At 49.2% G+C, this 21,601-nt stretch overlaps 9 protein-coding genes across 9 annotated transcripts; 5 read left to right on the plus strand and 4 right to left on the minus strand.

The window, feature by feature from the left end:
- Positions 1-291: 291 nt before the first annotated feature.
- Positions 292-1,419, minus strand: ASPBRDRAFT_671882 (uncharacterized protein). The gene is made up of 2 exons (XM_067628851.1): positions 1,367-1,419; positions 292-1,307 (listed from the first exon to the last, which is right to left on the minus strand). The coding sequence occupies exons 1-2, from the start codon at positions 1,408-1,410 to the stop codon at positions 470-472; spliced, it is 882 nt and encodes a 293-aa protein (XP_067472844.1). The 5' UTR covers positions 1,411-1,419; the 3' UTR covers positions 292-469.
- A 2,797-nt stretch (positions 1,420-4,216) lies between these two features.
- ASPBRDRAFT_79703 (uncharacterized protein) lies at positions 4,217-6,685 on the plus strand (the record flags this gene model as incomplete). Its single annotated transcript, XM_067629480.1, has 7 exons — positions 4,217-4,264; positions 4,315-4,652; positions 4,773-4,816; positions 4,860-5,121; positions 5,241-5,631; positions 5,686-5,826; positions 5,873-6,685. The coding sequence occupies 7 exons, from the start codon at positions 4,217-4,219 to the stop codon at positions 6,206-6,208; spliced, it is 1,560 nt and encodes a 519-aa protein (XP_067472845.1). The 3' UTR covers positions 6,209-6,685.
- A 2,365-nt stretch (positions 6,686-9,050) lies between these two features.
- Positions 9,051-11,308, minus strand: ASPBRDRAFT_201687 (uncharacterized protein; the record flags this gene model as incomplete). The annotated part of the gene is made up of 4 exons (XM_067621576.1): positions 9,051-10,167; positions 10,216-10,735; positions 10,783-10,907; positions 10,956-11,308. The coding sequence occupies 4 exons, from the start codon at positions 11,306-11,308 to the stop codon at positions 9,051-9,053; spliced, it is 2,115 nt and encodes a 704-aa protein (XP_067472846.1).
- A 333-nt stretch (positions 11,309-11,641) lies between these two features.
- Positions 11,642-12,341, plus strand: ASPBRDRAFT_139742 (uncharacterized protein; the record flags this gene model as incomplete). Its single annotated transcript, XM_067619123.1, has 2 exons — positions 11,642-11,964; positions 12,086-12,341. The coding sequence occupies 2 exons, from the start codon at positions 11,642-11,644 to the stop codon at positions 12,339-12,341; spliced, it is 579 nt and encodes a 192-aa protein (XP_067472847.1).
- A 136-nt stretch (positions 12,342-12,477) lies between these two features.
- On the minus strand, positions 12,478-13,445 carry ASPBRDRAFT_201688 (uncharacterized protein; the record flags this gene model as incomplete). Its single annotated transcript, XM_067621577.1, has 3 exons — positions 12,478-12,987; positions 13,047-13,241; positions 13,308-13,445. The coding sequence occupies 3 exons, from the start codon at positions 13,443-13,445 to the stop codon at positions 12,478-12,480; spliced, it is 843 nt and encodes a 280-aa protein (XP_067472848.1).
- Positions 13,446-14,743: 1,298 nt separating this feature from the next.
- On the plus strand, positions 14,744-15,767 carry ASPBRDRAFT_531819 (uncharacterized protein). The gene has a single exon (XM_067627019.1). The coding sequence runs from the start codon at positions 14,883-14,885 to the stop codon at positions 15,738-15,740; it is 858 nt and encodes a 285-aa protein (XP_067472849.1). The 5' UTR covers positions 14,744-14,882; the 3' UTR covers positions 15,741-15,767.
- A 649-nt stretch (positions 15,768-16,416) lies between these two features.
- Positions 16,417-17,264, minus strand: ASPBRDRAFT_49644 (uncharacterized protein). Its single transcript, XM_067626391.1, has 3 exons — positions 17,094-17,264; positions 16,554-17,048; positions 16,417-16,497 (listed from the first exon to the last, which is right to left on the minus strand). Exons 1-3 carry the CDS (start codon positions 17,223-17,225, stop codon positions 16,450-16,452), a joined length of 675 nt encoding a protein of 224 aa, XP_067472850.1. The 5' UTR covers positions 17,226-17,264; the 3' UTR covers positions 16,417-16,449.
- A 216-nt stretch (positions 17,265-17,480) lies between these two features.
- On the plus strand, positions 17,481-18,245 carry ASPBRDRAFT_139739 (uncharacterized protein; the record flags this gene model as incomplete). Its single annotated transcript, XM_067619122.1, has 1 exon — positions 17,481-18,245. One exon carries the CDS (start codon positions 17,481-17,483, stop codon positions 18,243-18,245), a length of 765 nt encoding a protein of 254 aa, XP_067472851.1.
- Positions 18,246-18,830: 585 nt separating this feature from the next.
- On the plus strand, positions 18,831-19,566 carry ASPBRDRAFT_60395 (uncharacterized protein; the record flags this gene model as incomplete). Its single annotated transcript, XM_067628222.1, has 3 exons — positions 18,831-19,314; positions 19,367-19,496; positions 19,527-19,566. The coding sequence occupies 3 exons, from the start codon at positions 18,831-18,833 to the stop codon at positions 19,564-19,566; spliced, it is 654 nt and encodes a 217-aa protein (XP_067472852.1).
- Positions 19,567-21,601: the final 2,035 nt, after the last annotated feature.

Consider the following 21,601-nt stretch of genomic DNA (forward strand, 5'->3'; position numbering starts at 1 on the left):
CCTGCCAATGTCGCCCACAATTTTCTCGACCCTGGCCAAAAAGTCCAGACAGTATGGTCCTGTCCGTACGAAAACAGAAGCAAGATTATTGTAAAGACTCCAAAGTAAGCCATTGCTCGTCATTGCTTCATATTTCCTTCTTTCGTTTCCTTTTCGTTGATAAAAATCACACCTTTCCACTGTGCGATAGAAGAAGCATAAGATCAGATCCGTCCTAACTCGATCAGGCGGTCCATAGACAACACTGCAGAGAGGTTTGCGTTCCCGAACCTGATGTTTGTAGCTGACGCCATTGCTGTACCGCAAAACACAGTAGAAAATGACAAGAACCATTCCGGGATTGTAAAGTAGCACACTCACTAATTCAGGGCGAGGGAATAAGGGATTGACGCTATTATACAGGCACTGAGTGTGGCCCGTCTGCGAAACCGGGCGACGATGACCATGTATTGGTCCAGCGACGAAGAAGTCAAAGGTTCGCTCTCGGGTGGTCGTCACATGTGCCCATAAAATTTAGCTGGAGCTCGAGCGCCTTTTCACGCTCCACCAACGTCTGGTTTTCTCCCTTAAGTCTCCTGAACTGCTGCTGGGAAGACTGGCTCTGCTCCCGAAGGCTGCACACCAGCTGCTGCTGCTGCATGGAGCTGATCTGGGGCGCCAGGTACTCCAACAGCTGGCGTGGCATCTTGTTCTCTTGGCGAAGTAAGGATTTAATTATCAAGGCCATGTAGTCGATGAGGAAGATGGCAGCTTGAATGATCTGTTCTTTGGATTCTGGTAGGCCCTTGGAAGGGCTCCAACCGGCCTGCTCCAGGAAGAAATCATGAATGCGGCGGTCCAGCTCACGGTGCATCTGGCTGAGGTTCTTCCGTCGGGTGCCCTCTGCAATTCTGTGCCTTTCCCTTTGCTTTTCCAAACCCGCTGGGGCCATGCTTGCCTTGCGCTTCCGCCCGCACTGCTGCTGCAACGGCGGCTTGCGGTTGATGTTCGTGGGGGCGATGAGGTTCAGAAATTGAGGGCAGGAAAGTTCTTGCGGCCACATGAACACCTTCTGGGATTGGTCGGATTGCAAGGAAGACTCCGCCGAGCGTGCCGACGCTTTAATGGCCACAACGCGCCCTTCCACTCCCGGCCGTGTCGATCTATCCGGGCAGGTATACTGAGATCTTGAAGCGCTGGAGGCATAGGCGTTGGCACTGAACGGGTCTAAGGGTCCGCGGGGCAAGGGCTCCACACATGGGAGCGGAGGCAGGCGACGATCCTCGCTCATGTCTGCCACAAAAGGCCCGTTGGAATGGGAGCTTAAGCTGTAAGAGTAAAATAGGTCAGAAGCCGCATATATTGGTAAGGTTCGGAGGCCACTCACGGGAGGACAGGTCGTCCAGAGATGCCGTGAGTTATTGAGCACATGCTTTCGTACCTCACGGTGCCGAGAGTTCTTGCTGAGCGTAGGAGTGGAGGTAGGGTGCACCGCAGCCGCAGGGCTATACGTCGGACGATCGTCTGGATGCAGAAAGAAGAGTGTGTCTCCAATGTGTATGTCTGCACCGGCAGAGGATATTTTGGCTTCATGCAACTAAATACACCACCAGAGCAATGACGGGATTCAGCCTAATGGCCACAATGACGCTGATGCAATCAGGTGGGAGGCACGGTAAATCTAGAAGGGAGCTGACGGTGGACTTTCACCCTATATATCTCTCTACAGTTTTCCGTTTTTATTATTCCACATTTTTTATTCTGTTGTTTTTCCCCCTTTTGTATGTTGACGTCCTGGCTCTGTCTACGTAGTACCTGTAGTCGTCGCCTTCATCTTAGCTTTGACCTTCTGCGCTGCTACCTCTTCTGGCTGTCATCTCCACTGCCTGCCTCACCATCATACCTTCAGATTAAGAACATACCGGAATGCATAGAAGGCTTTCAGCATAGTTCAGCCGCTCATGAAACAGTACTCTCCCTCCAAAACTCCATCACAGTGGGGCCGGCTATCGGAGATGGGGAACAGTAGCGAGGCCAGTACTGGATCGACGAATCAATGTGCCATGATCACGCGAGAGAGCCACATGCAGGATCACAGCCATGTAAATGGTCACTGCCGCAGTGGTTTGTAATCTAAATGAGGTCAAAGATATCCACATTCCTTGCATTACCATTATCAATAGTCCGCTTGGGTTAATTTCCACGAGCAACCACTCAAATCACACCTCAGATTCTGGCCAAGGCATCCATGTATCTACGACCCACGGCATCGAGACCTATAATGTCGCCGTCCGATGTAAAAATTGATGCAGGGTATTGGAAAGCAGACCCTAACCCCGGGAGGATAATACGGAACCTAATAGCACAAAGCAAGGGCATCTTAATAGAGGAAGCCGATAGCTCTCAACAATTGGGGAGGATCTGTGGAGGAAAAAGGAACAGACGCATCTGTCATGAGTCACCACACTGCTGGGCTATAGTTGCCGATTATAAATGAGATGGCTCCTGAGTGCATACAGCAGACTTATTGCGTCCATGTGACACTCGTTTGACTATGCCGTGGTGTCATACAGTGTTCATGCCTATAACAACACATCCGTTTCTTAAATGATCACCTTTGCACATGTCGGCGCCAACAAGGCCAGTCAAAGTAACCAACAGACGTTATTCAGGCTCTCGTTTCTGGGGTGTGTTGAGAGGCCTGGAAATCGCACAAGGAAAGGGTGAAATTACTTTCACAATCACTACGGTCATTGCGCAATGGATCAATAAGGTAGACATTACTTCGTCTCCTGAGTGGCTCGATACAAAGTTGGTCCTGCATTTGGTGGACGTGGATGGAATAGGTGTGGGTTGGAGAATGCTTATGCAGGATGTCGATCTTCCTGGCGAGATACGCTACGGCCAGGCTGACCCCCCTCTCCCTTGGCATCAGCTAATGTCACAATAGTAATCGTGTCCGCCTACCATAATAGAGTAATATCTACCCAGAACATATCCTGTACTAGGTGGCCCTGACTATACAGAGAACATCCTAATGCAGCTAGAGACACCGCCGCTTATCAGCATGGCTGAGACATAGGGGTGCACATAGCATATAGTTTCCATACGGTGCCCACAAACCTTGACTGCGCTCATTGCATCTTAGAGAACTAATTACCCTGGAGCGTAGAGTGTGGGAATAGCAATACAGTATAACCGCATTCTCTGACACCCCTCGTGCAACAGAAGCAACAGCTTCAAGCACATTTGAGTTTGCCCTGGATTAGGAGCCGGGCAAATAAGCGAAAGAGCCAAGTCCAGCTATGACTAGCTAATGACTTCTTCACTAGCTCTTCTACATTACCCGCCTAAACATTCAACTGATTTTCCCCAACGGGAAAGTCAAAAAGTACGCTAACCTCTATATAGGAATTCATGGATATCGCATTGTACGGTATATGGCTCTTCATTCGACTGAACCTACGACATCGACCACATAGCTCCGCATGTCAATTTCTTCCAGAATTGTGTTGGTCAAATTGCCACCAGATAGTTCCAAGTCGGTGTATTGATGGAGGCGCGCTCGAAGTAGCTGGCTATGTGTCCATGGCTCTTGGTAAGGCCCTTAATTACTGGCCTCGACTTCATCATATCCACTTGAAAGATGCGGAGGTTGACCGGGAATTGAGGGATGCCTGGCATGCCAGGCCTGCTCGGTCGCCAGCCGGGTGTATTCCACTTCAGTGAATATCTAGGCTTTATTCCCAAAAAGCAGTAGTACAGGTCGAATCGGCCCGTACGATGTCCGTGTTCCACCTGTTCTGTGGAGGACTGGGCCAGATAGCGTATATGACTGTGGTCGGCGTTTACGGTAATCCTCAATTGAAAGCCGGACCAGGGCTCATTAACCAGCTTTACGCATCTTTGAGCAGTGTTTTTATTCCCCGGAGTGATTTGCCGGATAGATGAATTTCTCCGCCATTTGCACCCAGCGCTAGAGCTGGAGTATCGTCTTGTGTGCAGGGTAAACCAGGGAACAATAGGCGACCAAGTGACGGAACCTGACATTCATTACTCAGGTCAAAAGCCTAGGTAAACAGTAAAATTAGGTAGTTATCGCAGACCGGTTAGGATTTTGAGGCTCTAAAGAACGTTTGAAACGTCATACAAAAATCTGTACAAATATAGACCGCGGACTCCTATGCAGTAGCTGCCATTTGATAGAGCTGTGCAGCCCTATCGATCTACCTTGAATATGCTGTGTCAATTACCGTTCGAGATTATTGATGCTATTGCTGATGTGGTACTGTAGATACACTATCTGGGTTTGGCCAACCGCTAACTGCATTCCAGTTGCCACAGCACAGCGTTCGATCCTTGAGTTTGGTTTCCACCAGATTATATGCCGCCCTGTTCCCGCGGCTTCATCGAACCACCACCTTCCGTGCGAGGAATGAATGGGCCTTGAACATTCTCGATGTCCATCCCTTTTTCCGGGACCACCCCGGCTCCCGCGCCGGCGAGATCCTCCGGCATGTACGGCAGATCAGGTTCAGCGCTCCTATTAACATCGCTAGGTTCTACCGGTGTGTATACAGCAGTCACTTTTTCCTACCGGCCTTGTCCCACAACAGACCCACACTCGGAAGCCCGCACGAGTCGACAGCCCATCAAGCCTTTCTCAATGATTTGTCTTAACAGATAGAACAGGTCTTTGCGCGACTGGAGACCGTCTCCATCCTCTCCTTTCAGTATGTATCGAGGGTTTGAGGTGCTGGCCTTGCAACTGACCTGTCGTATGTGGTGCGTAGGAACCTGCCTTCCCGCGGGGATTCTGGACACCGATGGATATCTGGTCCGCCACCAGCACCAGATCCATTCGCTTTCCTTGATCACAGACAGCACCTGTCCTCATGCCGGCCGTCGTCTAGAGGGCTTGTCGAATTTGACGGCACTGACTAAACTGGAATGGGAAGGCATCCAGCATCCATTGCAAATGCGCACCTTGTGCGAGTGTCTGCGACAAAATCATCGGCGACTGAAGGCGGTATCCATTGGACTTCTGTTGGATCCGAACGTACCCACCTCCCATGAAGATATCTTAAAGCTCATCTGGCCACCGCCATCGCAGGACGACTGCACGCCAGGTGAACGGGAATGGTTCCCATAACTTACATCCTTGGCATTCTCGCGCGTCCCGTTCCCCGACAGTCTGCTGCCGGGCGGCCAACCGTCACCGTTCCCGCGCTCAAGGCGCTAACGATCCGCGACTGTCCCAGCGAGCAGCGCTTCCTGCAGCTGTTGGCGCGAGCCAAGGATCCGTTGTCCCTCCAGCACTTCGAGTTCTGCAGCGACTACTTGCGCGACTCAGAAGACCGACTGGCGTCCAGTGCGATCGTGGAATTTCTACTCTCGTTTCGCGACTTGCGGCGTCTGTACCTGAAGGTGGTCAACTTTCCTCGGTTCCTGCCGGGTCTTGGCGATGCCATCAAACATCACCGAGCAACGCTCCACGGTCTGGTGTTTCACGAGCGACGGCTGATGCCAATCGACGCTGAAAGGATTTTAGAAGATCTTCGCGATGTGAATATGGCATCCCCGAATATCCCGCAAATTCTACGGCATAGTTCCCCCGTCGCTCTTGGCTTCTGTCTTCGTCCGGCCGGCGCGGTAAGCGTATCATGAGCACCCATCCCCACGGAGGTATGAGCTAACCCACCGTAGCGAAGCCTTCTCCTAGGCATCCCAGAACGCTCGTCAATAAAATCACTCCACCTCCGACTGAGCGGAGAGGAGAGGATTCATCGGCATCTCCGCAGAGAGGTCGTCTCAGAGCTGCGGAGAAATGCGGGAAGGGGGGCTATGGTTCAGGTCCAGGCATGGGCCAATAGTCGCAGGCCTCCACCTCAAGCCCGCTCGGAAACGGTCGGAGGCCCAATATTTCGTCCTGCTTGTTCAGTGGGCTTTTGGACCTACGGGTCTTCCTGCCCTGCAGATACTCGCTTTCGGTGACTTTTCGCACGATGGCCGCTACAGCGAACAACAGATTTTGATCAGGCGGAAGAGGATCAATGAGCAGCCCTACCCGAGAGTGTCATCGGAGAAGGAATGCTCCAGTATAAGTTCATGCTTTTGCCTGGTCGATAGCGATGACCGTTCTCTCTGGGACGGTCTGCCGTTGGATGGAACTGGGTTTCTGTCTGCATGTCCGGGCACGGGGTTGATGGAGTCCCCCTACGACCTTTAACATGGTACCTTTGGAATTCCTTGGATTTGGCGTCTTCAGCTTCGAGCGTTACAAGGGTGGCAAGTTGTTGCGGATTGCGCTTCCGCATATAATCGCCGCCTAAATATGCCTTAGGCAGTTGTTACTTGACAGTTGTGCGCCGACCCAGCGCCGTTGTGGGAGGCTGTGGGGCGCGATCCTGCTTGCTCGAATTTCCACCACCTGCTGTCTGGGCTGAGAAGTCCTCCAGCCGATGCTAATGATTTGCTATACTTGGCTTTGCCTTAACGGTAGGCTCTCCTTTCTAAGGACGCAGACATCCAAGTTTCCCCGTAGCCTATGGCGATAGGCCACGTCTATCGAGCGAATCGTCATACTGTGGTTTGCTCCTTGGGCTTTGCTTCGTGTGAAATATATCCCGTCATAGCACCTTCGACGAATCACAGCCTGCATGTTAATATTAGGAGACCAGCCACCCACGTGAAACTTGGATATGACCAGGAGATCAAGATGATGTTCACGACAATCTTGGCCGAGCTAATCACGAGGGGAACGTCGGGCTTATCCAGAGCCCTTGTGGCGTTGGATACGGCAACTTCTATAGCAGAGCTGAGAGCTGAGAATGCACTAATCTGAACATAGGTAATACTTGCTATCCGAGACTCGTATTACCGCGTAATCTGATCGGTGATAGTCACCCGGACCGCACGAGGAAGACCTTCATTAAGCTCTTTAGCAACAGTGCCGATGTAGATATAGACATGTGTTGTACCGACCAGGGTAGAGTCAATGTTCGCAATTCAGACCTTGAATAGAGTGTTGTACAATGCAGGAAGCATAAAAGAGCCGACATTGTACAAGAGGCACCCTGCATAGCTGTAGACATATGTAAGGGTTTAATCCTTGACATCTTTTGTCTTGCACTTGCCTGGATCGGCGCCACCAGCCGTTCTCAACGGTCCACCATAGAGACAGAAGGCTATCGTGTGTATCTGCATCGTCTGGGTCGGTCACCGCATGTACTTTGGCAGTGTTATTTCTTAATATTGGACCCATTGTCAGGAGTGAGATAGCCTTCGGACTGGAAAAAATGGGGGGATCCAGTAAGAACATTCATTGCCCATGTGATCCTTTCGCTCCGTACCAAGTCACTCGCGCTCCTATCAAAGCAGACCAAAAGTAATGCGAAGTCAGCCACGTTTAGGCTTGACCTTCCGCAACTCACTGCTTAAAGAAAACCGAAACACTTTCTCGCTGCTACTTGCTGCAACAGAGGATAGAGGTGGCCCATTCTTGGCAATAATGCGAGCAGCCTATTGAATCTGAGCCAACCTTGATGACGAATGGTAATTTGGGGAATTGTGAGATAGGCTGAGTCGCTGCCTGTTCGCATCTGCTAGATGATTAGAAGTTCGTCATTGAACCCTTATTGTGGGCCAACCAACTGGAGCTGGTGTTGCCAGAACGTATTTGACTAAAATGTCAGACGTGGGAATACGAATAAAAGCAAGGGTTCAGCACATTTGTGGACATCGCTGTATGGAACCGAGCCTTCTGTTCAACTCCTGTGTGGCTGGAGTATATCCTTTGGTTTGGGCTTTTGTGCGCGCCTGCTGCGCGCTGACCAATAGAGCTCCCTTAGAGTAGGAATCGTTTGTCATTCGTGACAGGCCGACGCCATATGTTATGGCTGTTCTATCTTTAATATGCTCTGCCATCATATCAGGTGTCGGTTTACCCATAGTGTGGCGTAAAAAAAGGCTGGTACGGTACAGTACAAATTATGGAAACTGCATCGCTTTCTTTGAAAGATACGTTACTTAGCGATGAGCTTCAGCCTTAACGCCTTGGAAAAATGTCATCCATCAGGCGATGAATTCGTCCCGGGCAGTGTCCAGTCTCAAGGCGTGAGCTAGATCCTAGGCGGTGAACTTACCCTAGCGAGCCGTAAATTCACCTCAGGCGCACGGTCAGAAGCAGACACCTCATTATCGATTGCTTGAAAGTCGCATCTTCAGATAAGCATCTTTCCTAGATAATATTAAACTTGCCTAACATGATTGTGCGACTGGAGGGTTGGATGAGAAATGGGTCTACTCCCGTAACTAGAATACATCCAGCTGCTCATCTGAAATCGGACACACGATCCAGAACTGAGGCTTTCCGAAACTTAACACAAGAAAAAGCCTCGCTCATGTGATTCGTACAGGCTTGAACCAAGTGTCTGTCCAGGTAATGAGCTATTGTGTATTTGAAGTTGGTGGAAGATGTGAAAGAAGCATATATCAACCCACGATGAGTACTTCTGCCAGGAATTTAGAATTGAAATATCAGCCAAGGATGCTAGTCTCCGTGATATCAAAGGAAAAGCCGCTACTTACACAAGCTGGCCTTGGCTTAAAGGTGCCTGGACTGGAGTATTTCGAGTTATAAGCCTGTAGGGTAGAAAAGCCGGATGATATGGCAGGTATCTAGAAGGAATGGATAACAACCAATGGACAATCATGTCAGGAATATCAAGCGGCAGGTCATACGTGTCTTCTCGACAACGATCGAAAGCAGTCAATCGAAAGCTTAAGAGTGCTTCTGGGCGTTAATATTGGTTCAAGCTTAGGTTTCTGGCAAGTTTAAACAATACTGCAAGCTGCTGCTACCTACAACATGGCTAAGACAACGGGGAATGTCGGAGTTGCTCTCACGTTATTATTGAAGAACGTATATCACAAATATAAGATATCCACCGCAACCAATTGCAAGAATATATCAATAACGGACAAGGTAGAGGGAGCAGCATAGCTTTCCCTTATAGCGGCGTGGTTGTATACTTGGCCATTCTTGCCTCACAAAACAGGGTCACACTTAGTCACAACTGCCTGCATGACTCAAGGAAGTGCAGCCAATGACGCAAACCAGATATCCAGTATGAAGCCCCACTCATGCCAGAACATCTTTCAAGAGCATCCAGTTGATCCCGGGTTCGATTTTCAATATCAAAGAGTCCTTGGCGATGTAAAACGTGACACTGAGAGAGCAGAATTATGCGCGTTGTGCGACCGCTAGCCAAGGTGAATCGCCCAAGGTTACTCATAGCTTCAGTCCAATGGCGGAAGGCTTCTTCGAATTGGGTTCGAATGTGCGATAACTTGGCTTGGATTATAGACTGGCGTAACTTGTCCATCTTCATGAGTTTTAACTGGCACTCGGATATGCGGCGTAGTATTTCGTCCACCTCCGTGAACCTCTGCTGCGCGAAAAGACATTCGGCCAGGACAATCATTAATGCAGCTTGCTTCGGGACTTGGTGTTTTATTGCAGCCCGAAGACAGCTTTCGGCCACAGCTGGCTCGTCAAGCTCGAGATACGTATCGGCTAAGTTACATGCCAGATCACTTGCATCTTCGACGAAAACAAGGCCCTTGGCGGTAATTGTGATATTCTGAGATTTTTGCAGATACTGTAAAGATGCCGTGAAGTGACCTTGATAACGTAAAATCTTGCCCATCAGAAGGTATTGACGGAAAAGAACCACTTGTTCCATTGCAGAGTGTGGCTGGGAAACCGGCTGCCATTCTGCGAGCGAAGCCATTGCTTTGTCAAGTTGATCAAGCTGGATATGATTTAAAGCGCGTTGGAGAATGGTATGCCCGTATATGGCATGTGACCTTCTATTGATCTGGTGAGGGAAGCCGTCCATCAGGGCAGTGAAAGCAAGGTCGGTTTCGCCGGAGAGTCGATGAAGAAGACATCGTCTCTGCGCAAGTTGTGAACGCAGATCACTATCGTCTAGGCCAATGGTCAGTTCTTTTGCCTGGTTGACCGCGAATTGCTTCCACTCCAAAACAGAAAAACGCGAAGATTCCATAAGGCTAAGAGCGATATCCACCCTAACCATACGATTCATGGCCTCAAATTTACACCAACGCCGAGCTCCTTCCAGGGCGTATCGAATGTGAGATAGAAGTAGGCTTTTGTCAGATTCCCTGTGCACATGTTAGTCACTAGAGGTTGAATGGTTGTCGTGGGATTACATATGCTCCAGATATTTCCAAGGAACCAAACGGCATGCAAAAATGAGAGCTTGAAGGCACCAGAAGGAACGGAGACTGGTAGGGAGCCTCTCCTGTATCTCCCGTCTTTCTCTCTCCCTCAGTTGGAAATTTGAATTGGATGTCCAGACAATAGCTGAAAGTGACTGGAGTTCGGACAAAGTGTTCGTCAGCCTGTCGTGGGCGCACACGCGTATCAAATGCTCGGAAAGCCCCAATTCGGCTGGATCTGTTTCGATAATCTCCCCGCCCTCAGTCCAGCGCTTGCGACGGGACGACCCACGATATAAGAGATCAATCGGGATATCGTGGTCCGCGAGGAATGACAGCAGTATCGTAAGACGCACAGAATCAGCGGACCTGGCGGCCTTCAGATGTGGAATAACCACGGGGACTATGGCTAAGGACATGGAATTGAGGCCCGAAACCCCTTCATTCCACCCCTCGTAACGGTTGGAAATCTGTGTCATATATTTTCTGTGGTCTACGAAGTTAAGATACGCTGTAAAGACGTAAGTATAGTATCGCACCCAGAGCTATGCACCTTACATTTTATTTCCCTTATGGAAGCGTTAGCAGATGGACTCATCTCCTGTGCTTTAAGCAATATATCCGACTTATTCGGAAGGTTGTCAAGAGCAGTCTGGAATCCACACTCAGTGCAACGTTCCCAGCTAACTGGTCAATTAGCGGCAAGCGTGCGTTTCCAGTTCAACACTTACATGTATCCCTTTCCGAGAGCAAGGAGGATTCCAGTAAGCGGTTTGTCTGGTTCCCGGGAAACCCAGGAGACAATAGCACGCCATCGTCTACCAATCCTGAGAGCATTGTATATCTTACTTTCGAGAGATTTGACATCTCCTAGCACAGCTTTTACTCGTTGCACAAGGGGTTTGATGGATTTGTTCTTCATGTGCAGTTCAGCCAACGCGTAACAGAGAAGCCGCTTCCTCTCCCCGGTCTGAGTACTGGGTGTCTGTGCGATAAGACCAATTACCTTCATCGCGCCTTCCCGAACACCCAGTCCCAGCTCAGCATAGAGATATTCAGTGTTCGTCTCTACCTTCGACGACATTGGTTCTTTGCTTGAAGGTTCGCATAAGGTTCGGGCGGGGTTCGCAGATTGCCGTAGAATCGATCCCTGCTTATACTCGGAATTTAAGTTTTGCACTAATCCGAAAACGGCCCAATTTTGTACAACGTACAAATTCTGTCCAAATCAGGTCTAGTCGATCGAGCTCGTTGCACCAATCGAAGGGCCCTGTCTCTCACCTGGTGGGCCAGTAAAGGCCAGGCCAGGCGATGTATACGGAGCTGTTGTAGATTAAAGGCAGGACCTACTCTCCATTCTGTAGAGACACGATGTCCATTTCTCTCTTCTCTATACGCTGCCAACAACAAATGCGCCATGTCAAACTGCCCTACAGAGGAAACTATCTCCTGCCTGGCAGTGAATAGAGAACGAATACTTCATAACGCCGATATCAGTGGTCCATTCTTGATTGAGCTGATAATTGTTACCGATAGCTGGGAGATGCGTGTTCCTACGGCCCAAGGTCATATTCCACTTGAACACGTGAAAGAAGGGGAAGGGCAGATGACTACTGTGCATATTCTGGATGGCAAGCTAGAACGTTTCCCGGCAGGAGAGCTGGAGCCGGTACTGCAAACTTCCTGTGTGTTACAGGCGATCCGGAAGAACCCGCAAATTGGTCGTACCTGGATCGTTCAGTAAGTATGACCGTTGTTCGCATATTACATCCACAATAACATGAAAGTAGTTCCATAAGAGCGCCGAGATATCTGTTAGTGTTTCATCAGTGACTGTGAGACACAGCTAACACATCAGAAGATTCGCCCTGCATTCTGCAGTCAGAACAGGCACTCGAGAGATAGAGACTTGTCGTCCTTGCTGGTATGAAGAATCAGCTGCTGCCCGTCGAGAGCTCGAGCCTCAACAGGAGGAGCCCGGAACCAACAGCAGCGACCATGGTTGCCACATCCTTAATGATTACCAAAATCAGCTGCGATTTCTAGACATCATTGGCCGGAGGAAGTTAAGCGAAGCGAAGAGCAGAGACAATACGCTGGAGCTGCCGGGGCCCTGATTCGAAGACTATTGTTCTGGTATTCTTGTAGTGTATGCAGTGGTGATAATACATGATAGTAACATGGAGCTTTCTCTAGCTAAATGAAGGACACAATAGAGAGCTGGGCCCACATATTTTCGGCCTGCCCTCTTGGTCAAGAGGCAGAGGAAAGCGGTGCGATAGATGGCACAGAGGGAGCACAAAACATTGCGATACTCAATCGTCGTACGCCAGAGCTATCGTGACCTTCCGGACCGGGACCACGCACTCTGTGCACGCAAGCCCGGACTCGGTCACGCCCAAGCAAACGCTGGAGTCTAGTGCCTGCAAAGACAACGACCTCGGGCATTCCGTCCCCTAACGTAGGAACCGGAATGAAAGACGCCTCCGACCCGACCCCCTCACTGTCTTGTTTCTTTGTCGTTTCGAGATCAGCAATTTCCAGACCGTCGGTCTCATCATGAGACCGGAATAGAACTGTCAATGTTCCGCTATCCATATGAGGGGGGCTGAAATAAGCGCTGCGGTCAGGAAGACTTTGAGAATCGTAGTAGTGGACTCCGATGGTAACAGAATCGAGAAGTGTAGTACCCGTTAGATGGACGTTCGCATCCAGTGCTTGCGACATAGTCTTCAACAAATGCAGCCTTATAGGCGTCCACTCCTTGAAGGGAAGAAGGGTAAGTCAGCACAATGCAAGATTGCAGGAGTGGCTAGTACTACCTCATGAAGACATTTGACGGAGCGATAAAGGTTGTAAGATGGCCCCTTGGGATACTTTGACTCGGCACCATTTCTGAAAAAATAGATACTTTCTTTGGGTATCTCGGTCCGGCCGCGAACACGCTCCGACGCAAAGGGAGAGTATCCCGTTATGTCTGCCTTAGCTGCCACTGGCAGTCTAAAAAACTCCCGAGCCTAAAAGAGGCGGTCAGTGATGAATACTATTGTTGGAAAGTGAGCGTAGCCTGCATTTTCGATAACAGCGTCGTGACGACGTTGTGTGGTTTCAGGGGCTGCTAACCGGAAAGCTCCAAACCGATAAAGCGCAGCTTTCAGTTCGGAGACTAGTCCTTCTGGGATCGGATTGTATGGGCTGATAAGGGGTAGCTTCGCAGACATCCTGATACATGCAGTAATAGGTATAATGGAACTGGGAGGACGAAGCAAGCAAGTCTTCGAACCGCGCTGGGAAATCACATGACGTACCATTAGCCATCACTCCACCTGGGTGGCTCTGGTTGGCGGGGCGGCCCATGCCGCGCCCCCAGCCCCTGGCTTATTGCCACATCAATGATCTACTGGCAGATTTTCCTATCTTGTCCGGACAGATCCCAGAATAATGCTGGAACCAGTAATAAACTCGTCCCGCTCGGCGATTTCTGGTGTCAAATAATCGCCCAGATATCCGCCTGAGCAAAACAGCGCCTATCCGCCATGAGAGCGACTTCCGGAATACAGAAGACAAGCTCCCGCTTCGGAAAACGATATGATAGTCAAGTTAAACGATTCTAGTGTTAACTAGGGCAGATTTATATCGATCCGCTCTCTTGCGACTATGTACTGTTGTTTGCAAAACTAGCGTCATCCCTTAAGATCGTTTCTCTCTCTCGTACTGTCTGCCAAGAATAGGCTAGTACTGAATAGGAAGTTCCAGGAAAATCGTAAATTTCGAATGTTCATCTTGTATTAAACAATACTGTATGTTAAATGGCGTCACAGTGATTCGCTGTATAGTACAATACGCATGCTTGCATACTAGAAGCTTCCATAGTAACTAGCGGCGGAACCCTCCAAAGCAAAGTACTGTGCCAGTGTAAACCGTCAACACCATTCCTGTTCCTATCTTCCCCTGGCGTTCACTGCACATGGCAGGGCTGCGTGAAACGCAGAACTAACCAAGCAAGTATACTGTAACACTATGGCCCTGCTTATTATACTACTCGGCTTGTTAGGAACCAGTATCCTCTTTGTTGGACGTGGTCCCACGTTTGAAAGCTAACGTTAGATGTCAACTTAGAATCCTTGGTGGCATATTATGCCTGGAGGATATGAGCCCTTGCCCTTTGAATAACAACATTGCCACTCAAGTGAGCAGATGGGATAAAACTCCATCATATGTCCCCACCCCTGGTTATTTCGGCCGCGAGCGAACGCCCTCTGTTTTTTGCCCCTCTCCCACCTACACCTACGATGATCCATCTTCACCCTCGCATCGACCCGCATCAGAACGTCTGGGTTTCCTTGAGGATACCGAATCAAACCGGCGGGGAGACATGACGAGGAAACTTCTGGTAACATTAAGTACCTCATCGAGTGGAAGGTGACCCTCAATAATCGCTTTTTAGCGAAAGACACAGAGCAAGATCTGGTCCACCGGCCAAGTATATACTGGCAACGGATCAAAGAGAAAGCTGAACGTATTGTTCAACGAAAGAAATCTCGCAACCAACGAGTATGGTCAGATGATACGATCGTTACTGTTGCTGTAAATGAGCGTTCACAGCGCCATCTTACTAAGCACTTTGAAGGCAGAGATATTGATTGGACCCGATAGAGATGCAGCTTCTACAATGGGAAAATCTTTGCCGTCAAGGCAAGAAGCTCAGGCTTTCGATCTCTATCAAATTTATAGAGGACAGCGCCCCATCTTGCACAAGGACAGACAAGAGAGGGAACTCGTCTACAACCAACGGAATGCTTCGTGACCTTCACCACCAAGTGATCGCCGAGGACTTGTCGGGACAACCGCCAATCTGGCGTGACGTATATAAGAAGATGCGCTGCCCTGGGCCACCTTGTCACCATGATGGACAGTACTGTTGGCTGGATCCGGTAGGGAAAAAGCACTATAGATTGAGAACCCATCATATGAAGGCCTTGGTCAAGTACGTTGAGCAAGGTGGTATATTGGAATCTCATGATGACGTTCCGGATACGATTCGGGACCAACTATACGCGGAAGAGCAACACCGAATAGATAAACGACAGAAACCCTCTGGCCCCACTATTGGATCGATGTACCCCCCAATCAACATCAATGTTGCCCCAACCCATTCGTTTCAGTCGCAAGATACTGTCCATGATCGTACGGAGACGACCGCTTCTGGCCAAGCTGACATAGACATCCCCGGTCCAATTGAAGAAGCAGTGGAAGAATACACCAATTGGCACCTGGCGAAAGTCAGCACCGAGAACTTCAAGGAGAACATTTGGAGAGCACGAGATATAGTGCTCGACAACTGCCTTGACCTCGGCCAGCTCCACAATGCTAAGATTGGCGCTGAGTTTTTCGTGAAAGAAGGCGTCAAAATCGGGGTTGCCTACAGATTTGTCAGCGATACCGGCAAGTGGCTTAGCCAGCGTAAAGCGAAGGCGGTGAAAGAGGATGACGATTGGGGAATCCTTATTGATTAGTAAGCGTTTGTCGCGCATAGTATTTAGGTAGAATGAAGTGTTATACTCATATTTTGTTACGTACTTGCATACTTCAAGGTAATACAATTCTTACAGATCTCCAATACCGATAATTGCTCAAAGCTGCCACCTAATCATTCCGAACAGTACTCTGCCATTCTCCGCGAAACAGCCCACGTCGCAATACCACACATTCGCCAACAAGACTATACCACCTTATACACCAAGAATAAGAATGATGCTGCAACTAGTCAAGAGGTCACCACTTCATTGTCTGAAATAGAGACGAGTATACGCTTTGTGATCATTTGATAGGGCCTGAACTAGATACAAAGGAACAACTCTGATTCCATACATGCTTAACCCCGTCCTTTTCGCGGACTCTTTGTAGCTCACAATACAGTAAATATGTAACAGGCCGCAGCCGTTTCCGCAAATTTGGACTTTACCACTGCTTCGAGTAAACCAGGAAATATTGGACAGATGAAGCATTGTCTAAGATGTCTAGGATGCTGTATTAGATAGCTGGGTTGCGCGTTGCTGGTCTAGTAAGAATTCCCGATGGCTGAAAATGGCGACCAATGCCGAGCCGTTCGAAGAAGACTTTGTGAGAGGAAAGTATTAGAACAAAAGCTGTAAATCTTATCATACTACCAGCAAAGCAAATTCGTAATACCGAGATGAAACACCCAAGCGCCGGAAGTCACAATCAATAGAATTTTGTATTGGGAGGAAGACCTTGTCTTTGGTCCTCCCGCTAGAAAACAGTAATGTCAGATCCTGCAGTCTCAAGCAAAATTCAGAGGGACAAACCAAGGCTTCGCCGAAGCTGGCGACAAGTTCATCTTCATATCGACTGTACTTTTCTTCCTCAGGTCCAACGTCGTTGAATGTCGTTGCAACATCGAAGTCAACCCACACCAGTCTCTTTTTACTTCCTCCCGGTACTAGAAGAATATTCTTGGGGTAGATATCCCTGTGGTGAACATGAGCATTATGTATCTGCTTCATACCTTCGATGGCCGTGTTATAGAGGGTCTCCGAATAATTAACACAGTTCAGGCTTTCAGCGGCTGGAAGATACTCAAGGATAATTGCTCTAGGGTGCAATTTATCACGAACGAAATCCCGCAAAAATGGCTGAAATGCAGCCGGGTCGAGCCGATCGATATGACCATAGAAATATGGAACAAAGGCCCTGTCACACACGCCATATTCAAGTAGATTCTTGTAAGCTTTTAGCTCACAGCGATATCGATTCAAGTCTCGGCCCTTGTCCGTCCATCCAGGGTCCCCATTATCGTGATACTGAGCTATCAGCGACGGTAAAGTGGGAAAAGCTCGTCGACTTACAAGCTTCATAGCGTACGTTTCACCGTCCATTTTTATCTCAAAAATTGAGGAAGATGGGGAGACTGCAATTTCCCTTTCTATGTGTATCTTTGAAGGCTCAGGACTCAACGGGCGATTGTTTGCCAAGCGCATGGTGATTGTACTTGTACCTTGGACAGGGATGACTGTTTCAGGGGACGATATACTCATGGAGTTTCGCACGACAGGAGATTATTTATCAGGTCATGTGATTACACCGGTCACCTGATGCTGATCGACTGCGACTGGCTTGGACGTCCGGATCTACTAATATCCGATAACCGATATCGAACCCCGCACTTCAGTACCTCAACCGTGGAATCGCCGCGCCGTTCTTGAATCGCCCCAGTGGAGCTCTCAACCAGCAAAATGAACCAAACTCTACTGGAGTACCTTTCCATTGCCCTTCCAGCAATACGAGTCGGTCGCACTGCACCGTCTCGCAACACCACAAATCCCCGTTATGGTGCAGATGATATCAGGAGCGTTGTTGATTGGACAGATTTCAATTACTCTACCATCACTCAACGCTATGGTACCATGTTAAATTCAAAGCGAATCCGCCGCGATCCAATCGAATCTCCTCCTGCCTCGATAAACGACGAACCCCACTTCCATTCCCGGTTCTCAGAGTTGGTTCAGCCTCGTGTTAGACGTGCGCTACGTGCTGGATTTGATCAACTCGAACCAGAGCTCCCGGCACGCCGGCTTTCACCAGTTACGTTTGATGTAGGAAGCTCAGCTGCTCTTATCGATCAGTTTCGACCTGATACTGCATATGTCGTAATCGCAAACGAAGTCTCGAGCTCTAATCGAGCACCAGGTGATCTGAAAGTATCTTGGAAATGGCAGTCTTCCTGGAAAAGCTCTTCAGACCCGATCCAGAAGCGAGAATATAAGCAAGCTTTGGCTCAGGTTAATTTCTACATGGATCAGCATACCGCCAAGTATGGGTTCATCCTAACAGACAAGGAGCTTGTTGCTGTCAAGCGGCTAGACAGAAACGGCAGCTTGGCTGTCTCCACAGCGATCGGGTGGACGACGGGAGGTGCAGGACAGTTATCTGTGCTTCTTGCGTTATGGTACATCGGTATGCTTGCAGCGGAGGATGATGATTGGGCTTTGAATGTTTAGAGAAACCTCAAGACGCAAGTGTTCGTTCAATGTTGCATGCATTTGTTACGTACTTCACAGTCTGTCTTGTATTGCGATTTCATGTTATCCCTTCTCGTTTAACCATCGGGACTTGGTCTTAGTTGCATTACCCGCAGGGTTCTCCGCTAGTGATGACAATCCAAATGTTTCGGAATATGAGATCGTGGACCGTGTTCGAAGCATGACTGGCAGATTACGACCTTAAGGCACCAGTAATACCGTGAGCAGGGTTATGCTGAACAAGCTGTCAAGGACCAAGCTTCTCACGGTCACTGATTGACAAAGGTTGATGCGTAATGCCACAATATCCCCTATCGCGAACTCGATATAGTTTGATCTAGAACTACATCTAAATTACGTCCTGCACGGGGACCAGTGTATGGGGCCTGTCTATGCTTCCAGGGAATCCGTCAGCAGCACAGTTATTATTTGGCATGATGCTTCCTGGTTCGATGATGGTGGCGATTTGAGGTGAGGTGACGTAGCCATCATCCCATGCTTTTCGTCGTCTCAAATGCGTTCAAGCGACAGTCGTTTATTTAGTTTCCTCATCACTTTCGAATTATGGAGTACTGTCTATCAAACAAATACTTGCCCTCACGCTTGTATCGGATTGATTATCCCGGTAGCCGAACAAGCTACACGCGGAGCGAGGGCTTTATGGCTGCGGATCGAAGGAAGACCTATGAGGACCAAGCTGATGCCATCTTCAAAAGAGATATCGTGAAACAATTCACATGGAGTTGTAGGGATCCTGTGCCATTCATCAGCCTCTTCTCTGACCGCGAGCATGCGGAGAACTGGGGGCTAAAACAGCCCTGGCGTGGTACGGCGACGTACCTCTCTCGCAGTGATTGGGCCCTCTACGTTATCGATACAGATCGCTTAGACGATGCTTGCTTCTTCAGGCTGAAGGATTTAGTAGAATGCCTTGGATTGGAGATACCTGATAGGGCGAACCAGCACATCGGTGGCACATATCTGTGCCTTCATAATGTTCCGCCAGGCGCTATTGTTGAGAGAATTGATCCAGAACAAGTAAAATGCGGTATTTTCAATGGGATTACGCGAGTATTAGAGAGTTGGCTAATATTGAGTAGACAGGAACAACCGGAAGATGGTAGAAGCGGAAAAGTGGGGCTATCTTGATGGTTATGACAGTAGTGAGTGTGAGGCACTTCAGGAAAATTGGAACACCATTATCGAGAAGAATCTGGAAGACAATTGGTGGTATGTGCACGTGTTAAGTAAATTGCATAGTATAATAAGTCAAAAGTCCGTTCCACTTGACTCTTTCTAAGAACATTCGTTATCCAACAATACAGTACGAGGTTGGACATATATTGAGAAGCAGTAGTGGAGTTTGTGCTATCAGACAGTAAAGAACGTATTATCCTTGATTCCGGATAGCATCGGGGATTCCCTGGGTTCTAGCTGGCTCCCAGTGTTAACTAGCCGCAAGAAGCTTTGAGTGATGTCTTTACCGATCCGGATGTCCTCGATGCGAGCATTATACAAGCTACGGTATTGCTATGTGTTAAAGACAAAACAATATAATTACAGATTATCGATATTTATCATAAAAGAAGCGCTTGACTGGGAAAGACGAAGTGGGGCAACTTCTGAAGCAGAAGACAGCCATCATACACTTCACCCCCAAGGCTTACAAATTAGACCGGGAGCCCTTCACCATCAAGGGGCAAACTGTTGAACCCAAAGACCATGTCAAGATTCTGGGCGTCCTGATGGACACAAGTCTTAAATATAAGGAACACATCGCAAGGGCAGCGTCCAAGGGCCTTGAGGCAGTGATGGAGCTTCGACGACTTCGAGGTCTGTCCCCATCAACAGCGCGGCAGCTATTCACATCGACAGTGGACTACGCCTCTAATGTCTGTATGTACGCATTCAAAAATAAGGCCACGTGGCCGATCAACGGAGTTCAAAGAGTAGGAGCGCAAGCAATTGTCGGGATATTCCTTACTGTTGCAACCAGCGTCGCGGAAGCAGAGGCTCACATTGCCACGGCGCAGCACCATTTTGGAGGCGGGCCGTCAAAATGTGGACAGACCTCCATACGCTCCCAGACACCAATCCTCTCCGCAGAAATACAGCCCGGATCAGGAAATTCAGAAGATTTCACCGTTCGCCGCTGTATAAAGTAGCAGACGCGCTGAAGAACATTGAGATGGAAACACTGGAGACTATTAACCCGTTTACATTAACACCATGGGAGACACGTATGCAGACCGATGGCGAAGCCATGCCGGACCCACAGTCTGTACCGGGTGGGTCAATACAGATCGCGATCAGCAGCTCGGCACGGAACGGGCTTGTAGGATTTGGGGTGGCGATCGAGAAGCAGCCACCTCAATATCGAAAACTGAAATTGAAGACCTTCTCGATGACATTGGGCGCAAGATCAGAGCAGAATACATTCTTCGCAGAGCTAGCGGCTATAGCTCATACGTTGATCAGGCTGGTGGGACTGAAAGGCTTCAGGTTCAGGTTGCTCACGAGCAACAAAGCGGCGGCCCTCACGATACAGAACCCTCGACAACAGTCAGACCAGGAGTTCGTCTGCCAGACGTACAAGCTGATAAACAGACTACGGAGGAAAGGAAATCACATCAAGATTCTTTGGGTCCCTGCAAGCGAAGACAACAAACTACTGGGCCTGGCTAAAGAGCAGGCTAGGGCCACGACCCACGAGGACGCTATTCCACAAGCACAGGTCTCCAGAATGAAGTCAACAACCCTGAATCTCGCACGATCCCAAGCAGCCACTACGAAAGCCTTGCCAGAGGACGTAGGGAGACACGTCAAACGAGTGGATGCAGCACTTCCAGGGAAGCACACCCGACAGCTTATGATGGATTACCGTGGAAAGAAGCGACCGTGCTGGCTCAACTCCGGACCGGCATGGCAAGATTAAATGGGTATCTCTACCGGATCAACGTCGCGCAGACAGACCAGTGTGTATGCGGACAAGCAAAAGAAACCGTCGAGCATTTTCTCTTCCAATGTCGGAAGTGGACTACGCAACGGATTGCACTGCTACAATGTACTCGAACTCACCGGGGCAATCTCTCCCTTTGCCTGGGCGGCAAATCACCTTCCGACGATCAGCAATGGACACCGAATTTGGAGGCAGTACGAGCCTCAATACGATTTCCAATCGCCACGGGCCGACTCAACGCCGTCTAACCATGTCAACCAAGACAATGACACCCTTCCCCCAACTAACCTACACCAACCACCTTGTGCCAAGAATGGTAGACGCGCTTCAACTGCCGAGGATAGGATGTTGAACACTTGAAGAAGCGCCTTCAAGC

The sequence above is a fragment of the Aspergillus brasiliensis genome (assembly GCF_001889945.1).
Source record: "Aspergillus brasiliensis CBS 101740 unplaced genomic scaffold ASPBRscaffold_40, whole genome shotgun sequence".
NCBI classification, from domain to species: domain Eukaryota; kingdom Fungi; phylum Ascomycota; class Eurotiomycetes; order Eurotiales; family Aspergillaceae; genus Aspergillus; species Aspergillus brasiliensis.